The 18,888-nt window shown below is 39.7% G+C and overlaps 1 protein-coding gene across 1 annotated transcript in view; it reads right to left on the bottom strand.

Moving 5' to 3' along the window:
- Positions 1-18,888, bottom strand: part of LOC119140719 (CUGBP Elav-like family member 4) — a 746,613-nt gene that overhangs the window by 601,487 nt on the left and 126,238 nt on the right. The window contains exon 2 of the mRNA XM_037372253.1: positions 11,092-11,174. Coding sequence (XP_037228150.1) covers positions 11,092-11,174 — 83 coding nt within the window. The remainder of the gene's footprint in view (positions 1-11,091; positions 11,175-18,888) is intronic.

Here is an 18,888-nt window from a genome sequence, read left to right as displayed (position 1 = left end):
TTAATAAATTATGGCCCCGTCACCGCTTCATCCACCAAAATGGACCCAAAAGGTTTAAGGTGCACAGAATTGGAACCTTCCCCACACCCAACTAACAATAAAAGGATGTCTCCCGTAGCACCACCGAGTGAGAGAGAGATAGGACACAGACATAAGGGTCTGTGGACCATGGGGTGGCAGAAAGGTATTCCTCGAGATCTTATGAACAGGTTGCTGACTGAAAAACTGGAGAAGCTGGTGTTAGGATGGCCTGAATGTCCACCAGTTAAGAATGAGAGCCGAAGTATTAGTGCCCCCTTACCAAAGCCAATCGCGTCCCCTAGGCCAATGGGAAACTAAGCCCTTCACTCCCTTGTAGTGAGCAGGGGAGCGAAGGGTGGGTATATATTAGATGGCTCACTGAAAATCACCGAGGTGATCTATTAATTACTTGCTTTGTGGAACCTAAGTTAGTACCAATAACGATACTGGGGCTCAAATTGCAGCTCTTAAAATGGAAGATGCGGCACAAAGCGGCATAACTTTGTCTAAGCAGCGGATGTTTGTTGCAGATGATTTTGGTAATGTTCAAGCGCAAACATTGGCTACTGTCGGTTTGTGATTACCTGGGGAGGATACAGCCACTCTGGTAACGATGGTTGTGGAGCCATTCCCACTTAACCTTTTAGGACTCGATGTTATGAAAGGTAAGGTGTGGATTGATGATAAGGGGAGGAACTGGACATTTGGCACACCATCTATAGATATATGGCTGTTACATGCTGCACCTTTGTTCCCTCCCTCATGACTGACAAATGTCAAACCCTATCTGCTACCCTTAGGGGCATGGGAAGGGATAACCCCAGTATTGGATGACTCAAAGTGAAAAGGAATAAGGCCTAAAAACCTAAAGATCTACCTAAGAAGAGTCTCAGCTCTGTAAAGGCCCCATTCTGCCTTGCAAAATTGCTCAACTTAGTTACTGAGGAACCATAGCATGTAGTGCTGAATTACCCTGTTCTTGCTCACTGTACCCAAGTCTAAGCCATTGTTAGAAATTTCTGTACCAGGTACTAGAAATCATAAATTAGGTAAAGTCAGACATATCAATAGAAGAAAATGATAACAAGCCAAGATTTTTTTATACAAGATTCTGGCAGAGCCACTTATGAAAGAAAGTTGAAAATTTCAACCTTGAGGAAGACTACCTGAGCGGGGCCGAAGGCTGGAATGATCCTCCTAAAACTGATGCCAAGAGAAGATTCCGCTTAAACTCCACCCAGGCTCTGCCTAGACTCCGCCTATCATTAATATGCAATGAGATGTTTTAATTAAATGAATAATGTATGTAGAGATGTTGCAATCATGTATGTCCGATGTATAAATTAGCCTGTTTTGTGTCTGTGCTTCAGAGCGAGTTTCTGTGGTGCGAACCACTTCCTCCCCTGCACAGATAATAAATACCTCGCTGCTAAAAGTACAAAAAGTCTCTTAGCAGTTTTCTTCATTCCAAAGTTTTTTGGCTTCAAAGGGAATTGTAGTTGTGGGAAAATTACCTTGAGGGGGGGGAATTAGAGAAAAATTGGGTCCTAATAGAAGCATAGTATTACAGAAAGCTTTTTAGGGTAAAATACAGATATCACCTTCAGGATGGTTGGCATGCACAAAATCTACATCACCACAGTTCCCTAAGCAACACATCCTGACAGCTCAGCACATGCTGATGGGAGTGATGGAGGATGGAGCAGAGTGGAGACACCACAGCCAGGCTCTGTTGTGCTCCCTGCAGGAATGGGAACTCGAATGGCACCACACAGCTGATAAGCTGCACACCAGTTGTCATGCCAAGAATCCATGAGATGTCTGTGGCTGAGCCAACCATTGTGGCGAAATTACTTTCCTCAGATGAAATAATCTCACTGTAATACTAACGCACACCTCCCTCCCAAAGTTATCTGCCTCCAAGGTACTACTACACCTCACTGGGCACATGATACCAGTTAGTAACAACAATAAGTATGACTACAGTCACTCAAGCTCCACCTAAATGTGATGGAAACGGACTAGCCCTGGACTGAAATAAGTCCAAAGTGAGGGAATTGTTGTTTAAACTCCCGGATTACCCAACTCTGATTCAGTGTTCACAAAGTTAGGTCAAGATGACTCACTCTCTAAAGTTGTTATGAATGAAGGGATTTCTAATCAAGGTAGTCAGCCTTGGGGAGGATGAGAAACAAAGAACAGAGAGTGAAAACACTGTTATCTAAGCTACACAGAAAGAAGCCTTCAAGTGAGGAAAGTTCTAGCTATGAGAGGAAACAGGATGATAAGGTGTTGCAATCCACTGACATCAACAGAAAAATCATTGAAAATAAGACAAAGATAATAGTGGTAGTGGGAGATCACAACCTCTGGCTCAAATAGCCCCCTCCGAAAGAGGACAAAACCCTGCTTGAGGAGCATGTGTAGTTAGTAGAGAACATCAGTAGTGCTATCTGAGGATGTGTACTAATTTGCATTAGAAGCAAGAAACTTGTAACCAATCCTGTGTATGGTGAATGAATATGCAATGTACTATGAAGTATAAAAAGTGGACAGATGAGGGGAGAAGTTAGGGAAGACTCCATCGTAACTTCTGGGATCCGTCAATGGGCTGAACCTATCTTCTCCCCCATAGGGACGCCTATTGGGTAAGAACTTTGACTTATGCATGCTAAATACCTAACTCATTCTAGCTGTCATTAGTAATTAAGGTTTTGGTTGTATATAGTTTGGTTTCAGCTGGGATAGAGTTAATTTTCTTAGTAGTGTGTGCAGTGCTGTGTTTTGGCTCTGATGTGAGAACAATGTTAATAGCACACTGATGTTTTTAGTTGTTGCTGGGTGATGTTTATACTAAATCAAGGACTTTTTGGTTTCTTGGACCCTGCCAGACAGAGGGCTGGGGGGGCACAGGAAATTGGGAGGGGACACAGCCAGGACAGGTGACCTGAACCAGCCAAAGAGGTATTCCATGCCATGGGACGTCACGCTGAGTATATAAGCTGGGGGAAGAAGAAGAAGGAAGGGGGGACATTTGGCATTATGGTGTTTTTCTTCCTGAGTAACTGTTACGCGTGATGGAGCCCTGCTTTCCTGGGGATGGCTGAGCACCTGCCTGCCCGTGGGGAGTGGTGAATGAATTCCTTGCTTTGCTTTGCTTGCGTGCGCAGCTTTTGCTTTTCCTATTAAATTGTTCTTATCTCAACCCCTGAGTTTTACATTTCTTTCCGATTCTCTTCCTTATCCCTCTGGGTGAGGAGGAGTGAGCAAGCGGCTGCATGGTGCTTGGTTGCCGGCCGGGGTTAAACCACAACAGTAGTGTATCATTTCAAGTTTGTTTTTGCAGACAGTTCCTATCACCAGCAATCACGAATCTTAACTTGTCACGATTTTACAGTAAAGAGTGTTATTCCGCAAACTGTTAGTGAGTGCTAGCAGTTGCCAGCAGCAGGTATCACATTTAAGCAAAGTGGGCAGACCCACTGAGGGGTCCCCCTGATGCTGTTGGTGTGTTTCCCTGAACAAGGCAGTCGAATTTTCCTCAGATCCAGTAGGACTGTTCAGTGAAGGGTCCCTGTAACAGGATGCTGACAGACTGGTCGGGCACAAGGGTCTTGGCTTTCCTGGGGTGCTAATAGATCAAACAGCTGGGGTTGAGATGATTTCTCCCCTACCCCCCACACCCCCACCCCACCCCGCTTTTCAAATGACAAGCATCTTCATCTAAGTGCTTTATTGAAAGCTTACACTGGCCTTGCATTACAGAACACAATCAGCACATGCTTCTCCATTACTATATAGTGCAAATGCGTGAAGCGGGTGTTTATGGAAAGGTTAGCCTATGAAGAATGACCCCTGGACTAAGTAATGCCACACAATATCATCCATATGACTGAACAGATGAAAAGTAAATTGACTGTTAAAGGGTACCTGTTCTTCTCTTCCTCTGTCTCTCTGAAACTGAGGGCACAGGACAGGAAGTGGAAGTTTACTGCTTGGAAGTTATTCCTGGGTGTATCCCATCATCACTCAAATCAGTAAGGTGATGCAACTGGAAATCCCAGTGTTTAGGGTTTGTTAGCATCTAATTGTTAGATCTAATCACTGTTGAAACATCAAGACACCAACCATCTTTAATTCCTATAGCTTGGAGCTGGGACCTCTCTAGTAAAAATCCTATGAAAGCCCAGCAGGTGTCAGGGATGCCCAGCATTTTGTGAGATCAGATATTCAGATGCAAAGATTCTTGGTAGAAATATGTTTCCTCATTTAGAGCTATGGTACTGTTCACGATGACATCATTTCAGCAGTGACAAATATAGCTGAGTCTGCTCTTTCCTACGCCATATAAATCCCTTGACCTCAATCAGATGACTGCTGATTTACGTAAATGAAGTCAGAATCAAACCCATGGCATTCACAAATGTAGGCCAGAGTAAGCATTACTCACAGACAAGAGACAACCCTTCAGAGGAAGGAAAAAAGGTCATTTCCATGCAAATATCCTTAATAATAAGGAACAAGAGATAGAAATAAGAGTATGAATGAAAAGCAATCAAGAACTGCTCTGAGATCAGATTTGCTTCTAACTTTATGATGCTGCATCAGCTGCTCTTAAAGTAGCTTAAGCCCCAAATTTGACCTATCTGAAACTCGTTACATATAATTTTTCATCAGGGATCTGTGAGCTAACTCAATCCCTAGGCTTGGCTTTGAAGGTAGCTGAAGGTGCTCAGCTATTACCAAGATCTGAAAAGATTTGATTGCTGTGTTTTATGAAAATGGAAACTTTTTTTTCCCCTCCTGAGATCCAGGTTTGCCCTCAAATTGTTACACATTATCTATTTATTTATGCATAAACAGTGGTATTATGGTTTGGAGAATAGAGGCCCTTTGATGGGAAGTAAGCTTGACTAGCCTATGGGAGTTTACTGCTATGCATATAAATGAAGCCATACAAATATGCAGAACAGACAAGTGAAAATATACAGCGTCTCTTTAAAATTAAATACTTTGATTGCTCCAATCACAAGAAGTAAAACTACCCTGAAGAATTAACAGCCTCAGTACATGCTAACTACATCCATCATAAATTTGTCTTTAGTTTCTTTTATCATATCACTGTCTCTTGAGATCCCCAGTCCTGTCATTATTTGCCCTTTATGATTTATTCAGCTTGTACTTGCCTGAATCCTTTCTACTTATCATTCATCTTTACAGTTGTACATAAAATTAGATTGATCCTCCTATGGCAGACACACCAGAGAGAAAAGTTGTCATTGAATAACACATAAAGCAAATGAAGGTCCAGCAAAAGCTTTTGTTTAATAACTTCAAAATTGTCCTTTGAGAGCCAAAAGATGTCAATCAGAAACACAAGACAATGCTACCTTTATAACTTATTTTTGCACACCATTTTTCAATTCCTACCAAATGTCAAACAACTGAGAAGCCTTGTTCCCATTTTGCATATCAAGCTAAGCTTGGTTAGCCACCACAAATGTGATGAATACCCCAGTCTCAGCTGAGATAACAGCATGCATCCAACACACCGGTTCTGTCAGAATGCTTGCTATGTATCCTTTCCCTCCTCTTTGGACTGGGTGGCAGAGAGATAGTTTACTTTGTATTCTAGAGGCTGCTGTATAGGGATACAGAAGCCATTCTTTAGTGAAATTGAACTTTAACAATTACCAAGCAGATAGGACCCAGGTGTTTCATCTCATCTGGTGAACAGAACAGCACTGTCAATTTACAGGTATTTTTAGCAAATGGAAAGTGCGTATAGTTTCACCTCCCTCTCTTGTCCCCTCCTTTCCCCAAAGCAAGATCCAAAAGTTCTTTTACTGGCTAGTCAGTCAGAAGGAGGAAACGAGGGATAAAAAAAAAAAAACCCAACAACAAAAAAAACAACCAAAACTTTCAGCCATGACATTGACACCCAAAGATTTGAAAGCACTGGAGAGTTTCTACAGGACTGGTTTTTGCAAGTCTCTTACCTCAAATCTCTTTTTATTCCTTTTCATCTTGATTTTTAACTTCAGAAAACAGACATGTTTCTCCCAAGGGAACAATTAAATATATTTTCTTTCAAGATCTAAAGGGCATAGTGAGCAGGCTGTGTATTCAGCAGGCTACTTTAATCAGTGGAACCCATCCAGCTTGGCGCTGCTGACCAAACTGCAACTTACACTGGTAAAGAAAACTTGTGAAATGGGAAGTTGTGGGAATATAATACCATTTTAGCATAACATAGTGTGGAGGGTGATATGTGATTTAATGTTTTTTCTAACAAGCTTTTGGAAAAAGCTTTGAAACACTAAAAAAACCACAATAAGACTGTAAAATTACAGCAAGGTCTGCTTCAACAGTGAAATCTATGCTATATGTTCAGGACTTCTTATGTCCATGTAACACGTCATTTAAACCTTAGTACAAGGATTCAAGAGGGGCTAGATTTTGCAAGACACCCTCACACACACACACACACACCCCCCATGCACAGGTGTCTTTCCTCACATATACTCATATATTTGAGCTGGATAAGACCAATAACATTGAAAAACTTTTAATTTTAATTTTTTTTTAAACTAAGCACAACTTTAGTTTCAATAGAGAGGAGGTTTTTGTTTAAAACTGGGTTTAATATGGGGTTTATGAGCTCATCTGTCTTATATTAAAGATGCATATTTCTGCATATGATGAATAAAGCAGAATGCATTTTTTTCTAGATGGCAGAAGAGACAAAGGATATCAGAAAGATATCAGGAAGAAAACTAATTATGTTATAGACTGAGAAATTTAGCATACCAGTAGTAACATTCTCCCTTTCAAGAATAGATATAGTAAGAAAACCTAGTCTACTTCCCAGCCTGAATAAGCCCCGCAGATTGCTGATGTTAACAGTTTCTCACCTACTTAATTTCACAGTTATTCTTTGCAAGTCTTACAGGGAGGTTTTAACATTATGCAAAGAGACAGCGCCTCCACCCAAGTATACATGCACTATTCATTCCCATTGCCTGAGGGATCCACAAAGAACTAGAGGCAAAAATGCTGCTGTACTTATTATACATGAGCTCAGTTTATTTTTGCTATAAATAAAAGATCTTGATAGCATAATTACATTTCTCAGCATTATCTTCTGCCATTTGCTTCATAAAGAAAAAAAGAGGAGAAAAAGTTGGCTTCACTATAATTTGTAATCAAAATGGCTACACTTAATTTTCTTTCCCTGATTTCATTTCCTGTGGAGCTTTGTGGGGCAAATACATAATATTATACCAAATCTGCAGGCAGATAATGCTCACATCCTCTGCAATGTCATTGTCTAGATCACTTCCCTCCCCCATGCTTTCTCTAAGGCCATGGTCTGTGGTTTTGATATTGCATTTTATCATTGAGAGATATATCAGCATCAAGGGTGCATCAACTTTTGCTTTCTCTACTTTCTCTCTCCCGCTTCCCCAAGTTATTCTTCCTTGCCTAATTTACTTTTTTACAATGTTGGAGGGAAAAAAGTGGTTTCCCACTATGAAGGATTAGAACAGATTATGTTGAAGAGTGTTAATTATAGGTGGGGAAAGAGAATAGTGCATCTCTCCAATCTGTTCTTGATTTCCCCCGTGTCTGTCTGTCTGGTAATAAGCCTCCTTTAATCTGGCAGTCCCCTTGGTGAAATCATCACCACGGACAGCAATATTGATTGTTTCTGAGAAACCATCACAGCTGCTCAACCAAATTACCTTTGATATGTGACCTTTAATGTAATTACTGCAACATCAAAGCATTTCTATAAATTATTAAAGAACTAACATGCTTCATCATCCAGCTACTCTATTATATGTAAAATAAACAATCACAAGTAAATGCTAAAATCTGAATTGCCTGACACTTGCAAAGCACTCTTTACACACACACACCCTGCTACATTAACCTTCCATTTTATGCAAGACAATTTCAAATTGTCCAAAACAGCCTAATTAATTTATATGAAGAGAATTCAATGAATAATTTTATGTTTTACATTCCATTCTAGTTGCTTTAAAATATCTATCAGGATTCCTTCCCACCCAAAAATAAAGTGCCATAAAGACTTTATTAATCAACACGTACTTGCTTGGAAGTCTTTTGATTATTCAACAAGATGACTTTATGTCCCACATATAACATCTTACAAAGCACATCCAGAAAGTAATTACTGTAAAATATGTGCGTATAGCCACTCCACTAAAAAAAAAGTGATACATAGCGAAGAGCAAGGCATCTGAATCTGTACGCAAACTCCTCATGCCTTACCATTTCAATATATTAGCATTCATGTGCATATTATTAAAAATGACAGTTCTGTGTTTTATAATACAAAGAACACAAACAGCAATATTGCAAGAGCAAGCAAATACACAGTTTACTGGGCTATGGGAAAGAAGTATCTTGATTCAATGGCTCACTGTAGTACTATTTTTTCCTCTACCAAGCTTGTTAATTATTTTTGATACCTCCTCAGTAGTGCTGTTTGTGTCACAGACAGTAGAGGGTCAAAAGAAGGTGTTATATATGTGTCATTTGTGAACTCATGTGAATGAGGACTTAGACCCCCCTAACCTTACGAGGGCTTTTTATTTTATGGTGATGAACTACATACCATACATACATTACATAAACCAAGGAAGAAATGTTTTGGCTGTAGTATAGAATCAGTCAGTATAACCTTTGAAGGAAGTCTTGATCCTAATGCAAAAGCTGGTTGAATTTTGCCACTGTCCAAGACAACAGTTTTGGTTTTAAGATTTTTGTGATTTGAAACCTCTAAAATGCAGATGGAGATTCAGAACTGTGGACATATAAAGTAGTAATTAAAAATAAAAATCCTAAATCATCACTTGTCCTCCCTCCCTAACTTTGAACTCTCAGTCTCGTTGACCCACTGTCTTCTTGAAGATATTCCCATCATACTTCAGGATGAGATTTTAACCTCATAGAGAAGATGAGCTCCATGTGCAAAAGTGAGTGGTCTGGCTCCTAATAATGGGAGCAAAGAGTCTCAGTGAAAACAATTAGAATTCCAGTTAGTATCTTTTAAATACACAACATCCTGTTAATCACAGCATATCTCTAGTTTTGATAAATACATATTTGATTTCAAGCATATTTCAGAAAATTTCAGGTAAAATGTTAACTGAAACATCCTTATTCAAAATATTTTCATTTTTTGTACATCCAGTTCTATCATTCAGAGAAGAAAAGAAGTAAGAAGAAAATATTGCTTGTTAGGGGGGAAAGAAAAAAAAGGAAAAATAAAACAGAAAAATCTAAACCCCAACAAGACTCAAGTTACTTTCAATCTGTGGCTAATAACTTTCTAGAAAAAAATAATTCAGAGGGAGTTGTCAGCTGACAGAAATGTATTTTTAGGGAATGAAGTATTTAATATATTTACATAAAGTATGGCCTTTAAAGCAGACAGATGTAGACGAGAAAGTGCATGGGCATCTCCATACCAGCGAGGTGGCACAGAGACAGGTAAATAGACCCCAGGATGATGGAAACAAGCAGAGCAGAATCAACACTTTCCTCAGTAACATAGAGCAACTGATGTGTCTTAGGTTTTGTGGAAAGATAGGTTATGAATATGCAGGACTCAGTCATTCAACACCAACTAATAAAGGCAGATTTTGGATCAATTTCCTCTCAGTTTAGATGCAACTTGGAACCCTCAGGATCCCACTCTTAATTACTTGATGACTGACTTTTATGTAATTGTGAAACCAGCCCTATTCTAGCCACAGGAGTACTGCACTCGGCTTGTTACAGAAGGGTTAAGGTTTAATCTTAAGAATTTAGAAGTAGTCATGCATCCTAGGTTCGAACAGTTAGTGTTAAGGTACTTTGTTTGTTTGAAACTAATCTTTCTATGCCTGTAAGCAATAAATTCAGGTTCTAACAAAGAGATAGCCTTGGAGGATGAAGGAAAACGGGCCCAAGGCCAGCGATTCCAGGCCAAGAAAGACCAAGATAATCTGTTTTAAGACCATATATGGGAACTACAAAGGAGAACTCCAGCCAACTGAATAGAGGAGTGGGCAGATTTTGCAGACCCTCAAGACCACTGAAGACCCCTGCTCTGGACAACCGGGCATAGGTGAGGGGGAGGGCAAATATTATAATTAGTTGTGTGTAATCTCATTAATATGTATGTCTTTCCCAGTAAATTTGTTGAATATGTATATATGTACTTCATAAAAAGAGCTACCTGAGAGAAGAAAGCCATGCATGTTTGGTGGAGCAATCCCCCGTGCATCCAGCACTGCAGTGAAGAACGTCTGCTTCTTAATGGTGTTAAGGAGTTTTCTTATTCCCAATTTCAGTGACAGGCTGTTTCCAATCCACGTACCCTGGCTGAATCTAGTCTCTCCCTCTCTCCCCCCCTCCTCCTGGTTACTGCTAAACTAGAAACTGCCAGCAGGGCAGGTCTTTCCCACATAATACTGATTCTATTTTTAGTTCTGCTTATGTTGTCTGAACCTTAAATATTGTTCATGTGAATAATTTTCCTCATTGTCTTGTGTTCATCTCTTTTCTCCTTGCCCCACCACCTTTCCAATCTGCTACAGCTGCCTGAATACTAAAGTAACTGACTCAAACCACTTTGTCATCAGGAATATGTTTTCATTCTGTGATAACTCAATAATGTGATCTGTTTCTTGATTTCTTGCTGCCCCACCTTGCTTCAGAGAAGAAAAATAGTAAGAGGTAGCACCTGGTAAGCACTTCTAATATTTCACTGTAGTGGTCAGAATCGTAAAACCTTTCCTCAGCTGAGTAAGGCTGGTAGAATCCAGTCCATAACCAGTTAATTACTGTTTTCCTGACCCCTGATAAGAGCAAAAAGCTTTTCATTTTGTGCAGAGAAACCATTTGGGTGGGTTGGTGGTATCTTAATTCTATTAGCACAATGCAAATAGTGAATAATCCAAGCAATCGGAGACATTATGCTTCCAAACCAAAGACAAGAACTCCATATGTAACCCATTTTAGATTTAAACAAAAAAGTTATCAATCTGGACTCACCCCTGGCAGTGTCTTCTGTTCATGCAGTGCACTCTGGGCCTTTAGAGCAGACTCCCTTTCGCAGTATGTTAAGAAGGCACAGCCTATAACAAAAGGCAAAACCTCAGTAAGAGCAGTGCTTCAGAGAGGATCTGTTTAAAACTGAGACACAGAGCAAACCACTTTCCCGTCATCACCCCATTGCCAGTAAATAAATCATAAAAATCTCTCCTCAGTAAGTCAGTAGTAAAGAGTCAAGAAATTAAGCTATCATCACTTCAGTATTTACCCTTTCAATACTTAAAGGGGGCTTATAAGATGAGGACAGACTTTTTAGTAGGGCCTGTAGTGATAGGACAAGGGGTAATGCTTTTAAACTGAAAGAGGGTACATTTATATTAGATATTAGGAAGAAATTCTTTACTATGAGAGTGGTAAGACACTGGAACAGGTTACCCAGAGAAGCTGTGGATGCCCCATCCCTGGAAGTGTTCAAGGCCAGGTTGGATGTGGCTTCAAGCAACCTGGTCTAGTGGGAGGTGTCCCTGCCCATGGCAGGGGGGGTTGGAACTAGATGATCTTTAAGATCCCTTCCAACCCAAACCATTCTGTGATTCTGCGATCACTTCCTCTGAGCCCTGATGAAAAGTGAGCAACAGTGTGGCCATGAGTGCTTATTTTTGTTTGAATACATGCTTAAATGTCAGATACAGAGGGTTTTACAGGATTAGGGATCTCAAAGAACCCACAAAGGGGAAAAGTGGGTTGTGAGATCCCACTCCTGCTCCAGCAACAGCAGTGGGAATAAGCCCCTTACTGCTTTATCACACTGAAAGTCTCATGCCTTTCTTTTGTATCAAGTATTTCACGTAAAGGGCATACAAGGGCTTGAGACTTCCTACTGTAGAGGACTACACCTATTGTTTAGCCTGACTTGCATCCACAATTAGTCTCCCTGTTTGCATCACACCAGAAAGCCACCACTCTGCACAGCAAGGGCTCATTGGTTTCCAACCATGCATACAATCACAGCAAAGCCCAAATAATCAATCCAATACATCCATGTTGCTTTATAGATCATTAGAACTTCAGAGATGCTCCAATGCATCATGTCTTTGATTCTTCAAAAAAGTTGTCTTATCAACTACAAAGGCTGAAGCCCTGTCATAGTAGGACAGCAAAAACCCTGTACTTCCTTCTCTCCCCACCTCCATGCTTGCCTTCTTGTAAAACCAGTCAATGTTGCAATGTCTTATACCAGTTGTGTGTGTGTCTGATGTCATCAGTTTATTCCTTCTTACTTCAGTATACTGAAAACTTGTCAGTTCCTGCAGCAAAAGTGCTTGTTATGCAGAGGACATTTTCTCTTTAGTTACTACAGACAGAATGTCTGCAACCATGCCAGCTCCTTGAAATGGAGGTATCAGATCTTTCAGGGTTTAGGCAGCATGTCCATCAAACTGTGGGCATCATTCAAGAGCAGCACAAGTACAGAGAGACTGCCAAAGAAACAAACATGTCCCATAACCTCATCTTGACCCACCCACCTTCTCCTCATGCATATAAAAAGTATGCAACAGGTGAGTAAACAGTAGACTATGAACCTTTTCTCAGCTCTGATCATCGCTTTGATCTTTTTGTCCATACAATGTTCACTGTTTTATTCAAGTTGATTCCTTAGACAATATTACTGAAGAAATATACACTTGTTCTTTTCTTCTTTACGAAGTTTTTAATAGATTAGTATATACAAGAGACTAAGAAGTAGTTGTTGCTTTTCCATAAATGTATATATATTTTTTCTTAAAGACTGTCTTGTGGAAGTCGCCCTACTCCTCTCACAATGAAGCTACAAGCTGGATGAATGTTCCAATTTGGCATGGAAAAAATCCTATTTATTGCCCTATTTCTTATCCTATATTGCTTTCTGAAGGTCTTCTTTCTTTCACTTTATTCAAGACAATCACATTTATTATGTCTCAATAATTGAGACTCAGAAGCAGAAGTTGACAGTCAAGGAAGGAGACTGAGCAACAGTAACAGTTTGCATACTCTAATTGGAATTATTTGGATTCATTCCCCTCCAACTTTAAATGTATGAGGTTTTGGTTAGTCTGCATCTACCAGAGAAGAGGAAGAAACTGTGACAGAGAGTTTACAGCTAGTAGAAGTAATGGATTGAAAAGGATCTTTAAAAGTCATCCATAACTTGATAATCAGATGGGAAACTATGCTTAAATTTAATTTCAGTGCTAAATCACAGGCTGAGCTGTTGACTAGACACAACAAGAAAGTCTCCCTTTAGTAGCACACATGGAGCAGCTGATACAGTTTAATTAGGCACATAATAGCACACCATTAAAAACTATGCAATGTAAAGCTCCCATAATGATAGCTATATTTTTCTCCTCATTGTGATGGCCATGACAACAGTTCAGGGTAAGAATGTCCTGCAACTCCTTGTAAGAGTCGGTTCAAAGACAACGATATTGTCTCAACATTGCCAACAGAGACCTGGAGATGGAATGTGGTCCTCATGGACACCAAGACACAAAGACCCTGGGAAAGAGAACTTCATGGTACAAGGAGTACTGTGCCATTCCCTGCTACCTGGGACTGAAAGAAACAACTACACCCTGGGAAGGAGAACTGCATGGTATGAGGAGTACTATGCCATTCCCTGCCACCTGGGATTGAAAGGAACAACTATGATAAGGCCTCGTAACAGCTGTCCAGAAGATGGATCACAACCACTGTCGTAGCAACGAACCAGAAAACTTGAACTTCAGGTGAACTTTCTTCATTATAATATCATTATAATACAAAACCACACCTCCTGGTCTGAAGCTACCCACCTCTAAGGCAAACCATGCCTCAGGCACTCCTCTTTGGACATGCGTGGTAACCTTGCTCAAGAAGGCGGAGACTGGCAACAATCCATGGGCCAGAGGAGGAGCAAGGTGTGTTGCTTGGCATAAAAGATGGCTCCTTGGCAACCGAACTTTGAAGATCTTCTCCACCAAGGATCACGACGATCAGAAGGACCGACAGGATGCTGCCTGGACCAGGGACCATAGGGACGCCTTGGACCCGTGGTGGTAGCTATAATCTTCTTCCCTTTTTTTCTTTACTTTTTCTTCCCTTCTTGTCACTATCTATTGCACACTGCTTTACAGACAAACAATAAAGTTGCACTGTTTGATCAAAGCATAACAAAGCATAACCCCTTGGTGTGGTCGCCTTGATTTTTTGCGCTTCGAGATCATAATAAACGAACCATCACGAGTCCACTGAGTGGACCGTGACCATATCATGACTGTAATTCAGACTGAGTAGATAGAAGAATACTCCACTCTGAAGGAGCAAAGTTTCCTTCAAAGATCCACATAAGGGGGGAAGGGGGGGGGGGGGGGAGTTCTCATCGATGAGAAACCTCTGTGAAGTCCTCTCCAAACATGTTTGTGAAAGTGGTAGAAGTACCAAATTCCCAGAAACAGTACTTAGTAGAATGCATCCAAACATCTCTGATTTCCCAAACAAGACAGAAAGACTGAAATGGAAAAGAAGAAATCTAGTTTCTCACATGGTCAGACAGAAAAAAACCCATGTTTTTCAGGGACAAAAAATGTCCTGTGGAGATATTTCTTTTTCCCTTCCTCCTTAAAAACGTCATGCACATGAATTACATTCTATCCCACTCTTGTTGGGCAAAAATTAATTTATTTAGAAAAAACTATCCCTCATTTACTTTAAATAAATCCTGATTGCTTGGAGACAGTAAGAAATTCCATCATAGCAGTGGGCAGCTGGAATAAAGTAGAGCTTAATGTTCATAATAGGCCTCAAACCTGAACTTGAAAAGGCCAGTTCATGGGGGGTTTTGTCTTCCCTGTACTTATCACAAGATTGTTCTATAAGGCACAAATCCAGCATCAGCCATCAGCAGAGTAGCATTTTTCAAAAACACTAGCATGTGGCTTGTGATAAAACAATACGTATCTGTTATTCCATCCTGTAAGAATTTCCATATTTCAGCTCTTTATGCATTAGGATGAAAGGCAATAAGATTTCTTGCCCACATCATCAAAATACTTGATCTGTCCTTTGTATTGTGATGCTTAATGGAATTACAACTGTAGCACTTCCTTCAGGTGTAACTTTTCCTAGGCTACCCTCATTCAATGTGCATCTATATGACCCCTCCAAAGGGTTCCTTCCTCCTGGAGAATGTTGCTTAAAGAACAGAGCACTGAACATTCATTCAGGTTAACACTACAAGATACAACATCCTAAACAACAGCATCTTGTAATGTCATATGAAACAGCTATATTGGGTTTTACAGAGAAAAGTCAAACTCATGGAAAAAGGTTTGGGGCTTTTTTATGGTTTGGGGTGTGGGTTTTTTCCATTTTGATTTCCCAGATGGAAAACAATTTCAGAACAATCAATTTTCACCACTGAAAGTTTTGATTGTGTACAGCCATGAACCAATATTAAAAAACAAATTAAGAATCCAAATTTGGAAACATAGAAGTTAACCATATTTACAGAATATTCGCTCACTTAAAATGAATTTAAGATATTTCAAAATGAGACATGGATACGCACAATTCAAATTCAAATCACAGCCCTTCCTCAGACTAAGCAGGGCTTAATTACATTTAGCAGTGTCCAGGCAGACAGACTTGAGTAACTGCTAGTGTATGTAACAACAAAACAGACAATGTTTTCATCTTGATTTTTTATAACAAGTAGGTTTTAATGAAAACACCAGTTTTAAACCTCCAAAAATTCTCGTAGGAAGTTTCAATGAAATATTTCACCAATAAGTGTTTCTCATCCCCATGATACAATTTCTGATCAAAGCCTACAGCAAGAGAAACATTCCAGGACAGTCAGTAGTCCAGACTGTAATCTGAATCAGGGAAACAGGATCTCAAGCCCAAGGCTTCTACACATCAGAGCAGAGTGCACTGTCACTGGCAGACCCCTGAGGGTCATCTCTATTTCTTCTTAAGTAACTCTATAGCTATCTTGCCTCCATCCCACTGCAGAACTGGAAAGCTATTGATCTCAAACGTTTTTACCCAGGATGAGGGAACAGTTTCTGGCTCTGATTCACACAAGGATAAGTTTCTCCTGGGGTCTTGAAAGTTCCTTGCAAGTTGCTTTGAACCATCTTTTTCTGACTGGTACACTCAAGATAAGGTACAGAATGAACCATTGATTTGACATAGCATATACCAGGTCCTGTTTTCCCATAACTGCCAACATTTTAACTTGAAATTTCATCCTGAAACTTCTGAGATACTTTTGATCATTTGAGCCCAAGTCAACGCAAGATTCACTGCTCAAGTTTCTGCAAGTCTAGCCATTTGGAACATTTTACTTCCCAGAACAGGTGTCTTAATTTCCATACACACAGCAAACTGTCAATGAATAGACTCCCCATTAGAGAAATAAGAATATAGATTACTGGTTAAGGTAGTTGTCTACCAAAGAGAGTGTTGGTTTGCCTATATAGGGCCTGCAAATATTTGATGCTATGAGTTACAGTAGAAAACTTACTTTTAAACAGACCAGTCTCACTTCAGCTTGTCATTTGTTGCCTAATAGCTGTGGACTCCATGTTGTAAGGAGAGATGCATGCCCTCAGGCTCTATCTATTAAACAATTAGGGCATCCTTTTGATTTTAATGTATAAAAAGTCTGACTAAAGTGAAACTCATGATCAAGTGGTTTTCTGGACCAAGGAACAGTGTTCCCAGTATTTCAGAACTCAGTCACTGATGAGAAAGTCATGGCCAAACTCTAGGGAATCACTCAAGTGAGGATGAAAATAAGTAGGTTCCAGCTTCTACTCATGTTGCGACGGCTGAGATTTTATAAGTTGGCTGTGTATTTTCCTGTGTTAAAATGCTGTTATTGAAAATGGTCAACCAAGCCTATGTCGCCCAAAATAAAAACGGGGGAATTGTGGATAACTGGCTAGCTGAAAAGGGTCACATAGACATAGTCCAGCTGGCTGGACAAAAATGCACATTGCTCTCAGCTTATCTGAAGTAAAGCAAAAAACACTGTCTTTGGCTGTTCTTGTTACACAACAACAGGAAGATTTTGGTGGGAAAAGAATGTTGCAGGTGGGAACAGATAACTACAGAAGAGAAACTAGGGGCGGGCTTGGTATTTAGGCAACTAACCAATAATGAGCTTAACTTTTGTAATATGTATGAGCTAATTATAACAAGGCATAAAAGGTGACTGTAAGGGACAATAAACGAAGTCTGCTGATCACTCATATTGAGCGACTGTGTCTTCCCTCCGTCGCAACATACTCAGTAAGGAAACATCAAGTTGAAGTTAAAATCCTGATCATCTCTAAGCTTGTCTCACTTCAACCTACCTATTACTTCAAAGAAAAATCCAACATATTTGTGTTACCTGTTTTATAATGCAGCCTCAGAAAAAAAAAATAAAAAATTATCATGAAATCTTCAAGATTTCTTGTTTCCAGTGTGGTGATAAAGAAAGGAAATATAGAAAGTGGGGTTTCCACCTTGTGATTCACTGTTTCTAGTTATATTCCTGACTTTTACCAATCCTGCTGTTGAAACACTACCACTTGCATTCAGAAAGTTATGGGTTAAACCTCCTTAGAGTATGTGCATTAATTAGACTCTGTACCTGCTGTTCTGGGTCCTGCCTTTTGAGTTCTTTCTATTGTTAGCAGCATATGAATAACTCAGTGGGTTTTCTAAAACACTTAGTTGTTTCAGAAATGTTTCCTACCTCTTAATTTTATTTTGATTTTTGGATCCACTTCTTTTGGGGAGACTTCTTCAAGAATTCTCAACTAGTCTCCAGAAGTTATGCTACTGTTTAACAGTATTTATTTTGAATGCCTGGAATATTAGCAAAATAAACCTAAAGCAAAACCATCTCTAAACAAATTAGACTGTTCTGCCACATATGACTTTTTCCAAGCCTTGCCTTTCTGCATCCACATAGGGTTGGGGTTTGTTTTTTTTTTACTGCTCATTATCTTTCACAAGGGTAAGGAACAGATATTTCTTGGAAAATAACATCAACTCTGTCTGCAGGAAATGTGTTTGCAATTAAAAACATAAGAAAAGTTGGTATTTTCACCCTTAAAAAACCACCAGGGCCATGCAGTGAACATTTTGTTTATAGCACCATCAAATTATTAGTTAGTTATACTTTCATCTCAGGAACATGCAAGTAGCCTGTTCTAAATACAAATTTGAATGCGCTCCAAACAGCCTCATATTCTTTCTTCTCTGAGGCAGGGCACGTGTCTATATAGACTTCTGACATTTCTAGCTCAAGGTTGAAAGCAAAAGGTACTGAAACAACTGCAGGAAAGATATTATTAGACAACTTCTAGCCCATGCAGAAACAGATGACTATAGTTATCTCTCTACAGTTATTGTTCTTACCAAGTTTGCCAACCCACATTTTTCCAATTCAGGAAGTTCAGATTTAGAGTGGAACCTTTAAGACACCTCTCAAAATCAACCTCAGTACCTTTCTGTTACTTATGATCAGGTTTTTTCTGTTCACCTCATATGCAAAAAATGTAAACAGGACGTTAGAAACTCTTTGCTAAGTTCCACAGGGTTTTGTTAAGTTTAAGTTCAGGTAAGTGCATCTGAAGCCACCTTAGGACTTTTATATTACAAATTGAATCCAAACCCACAAAGAATGTATTTCCTGATTCCAGCTGATATATAAATTAAAATCTTTAAGCAGCAGCTGCTCCTGCAAGACAATCATCCTGAGACTGGAAGTCTCCAGAA

The sequence above is a fragment of the Falco rusticolus genome, chromosome W, assembly GCF_015220075.1.
Source record: "Falco rusticolus isolate bFalRus1 chromosome W, bFalRus1.pri, whole genome shotgun sequence".
Classification (NCBI taxonomy): domain Eukaryota; kingdom Metazoa; phylum Chordata; class Aves; order Falconiformes; family Falconidae; genus Falco; species Falco rusticolus.
The sequence above is the reverse complement of the archived record's forward strand: the minus strand, read 5'-3'. Positions and strand labels throughout refer to the sequence as shown.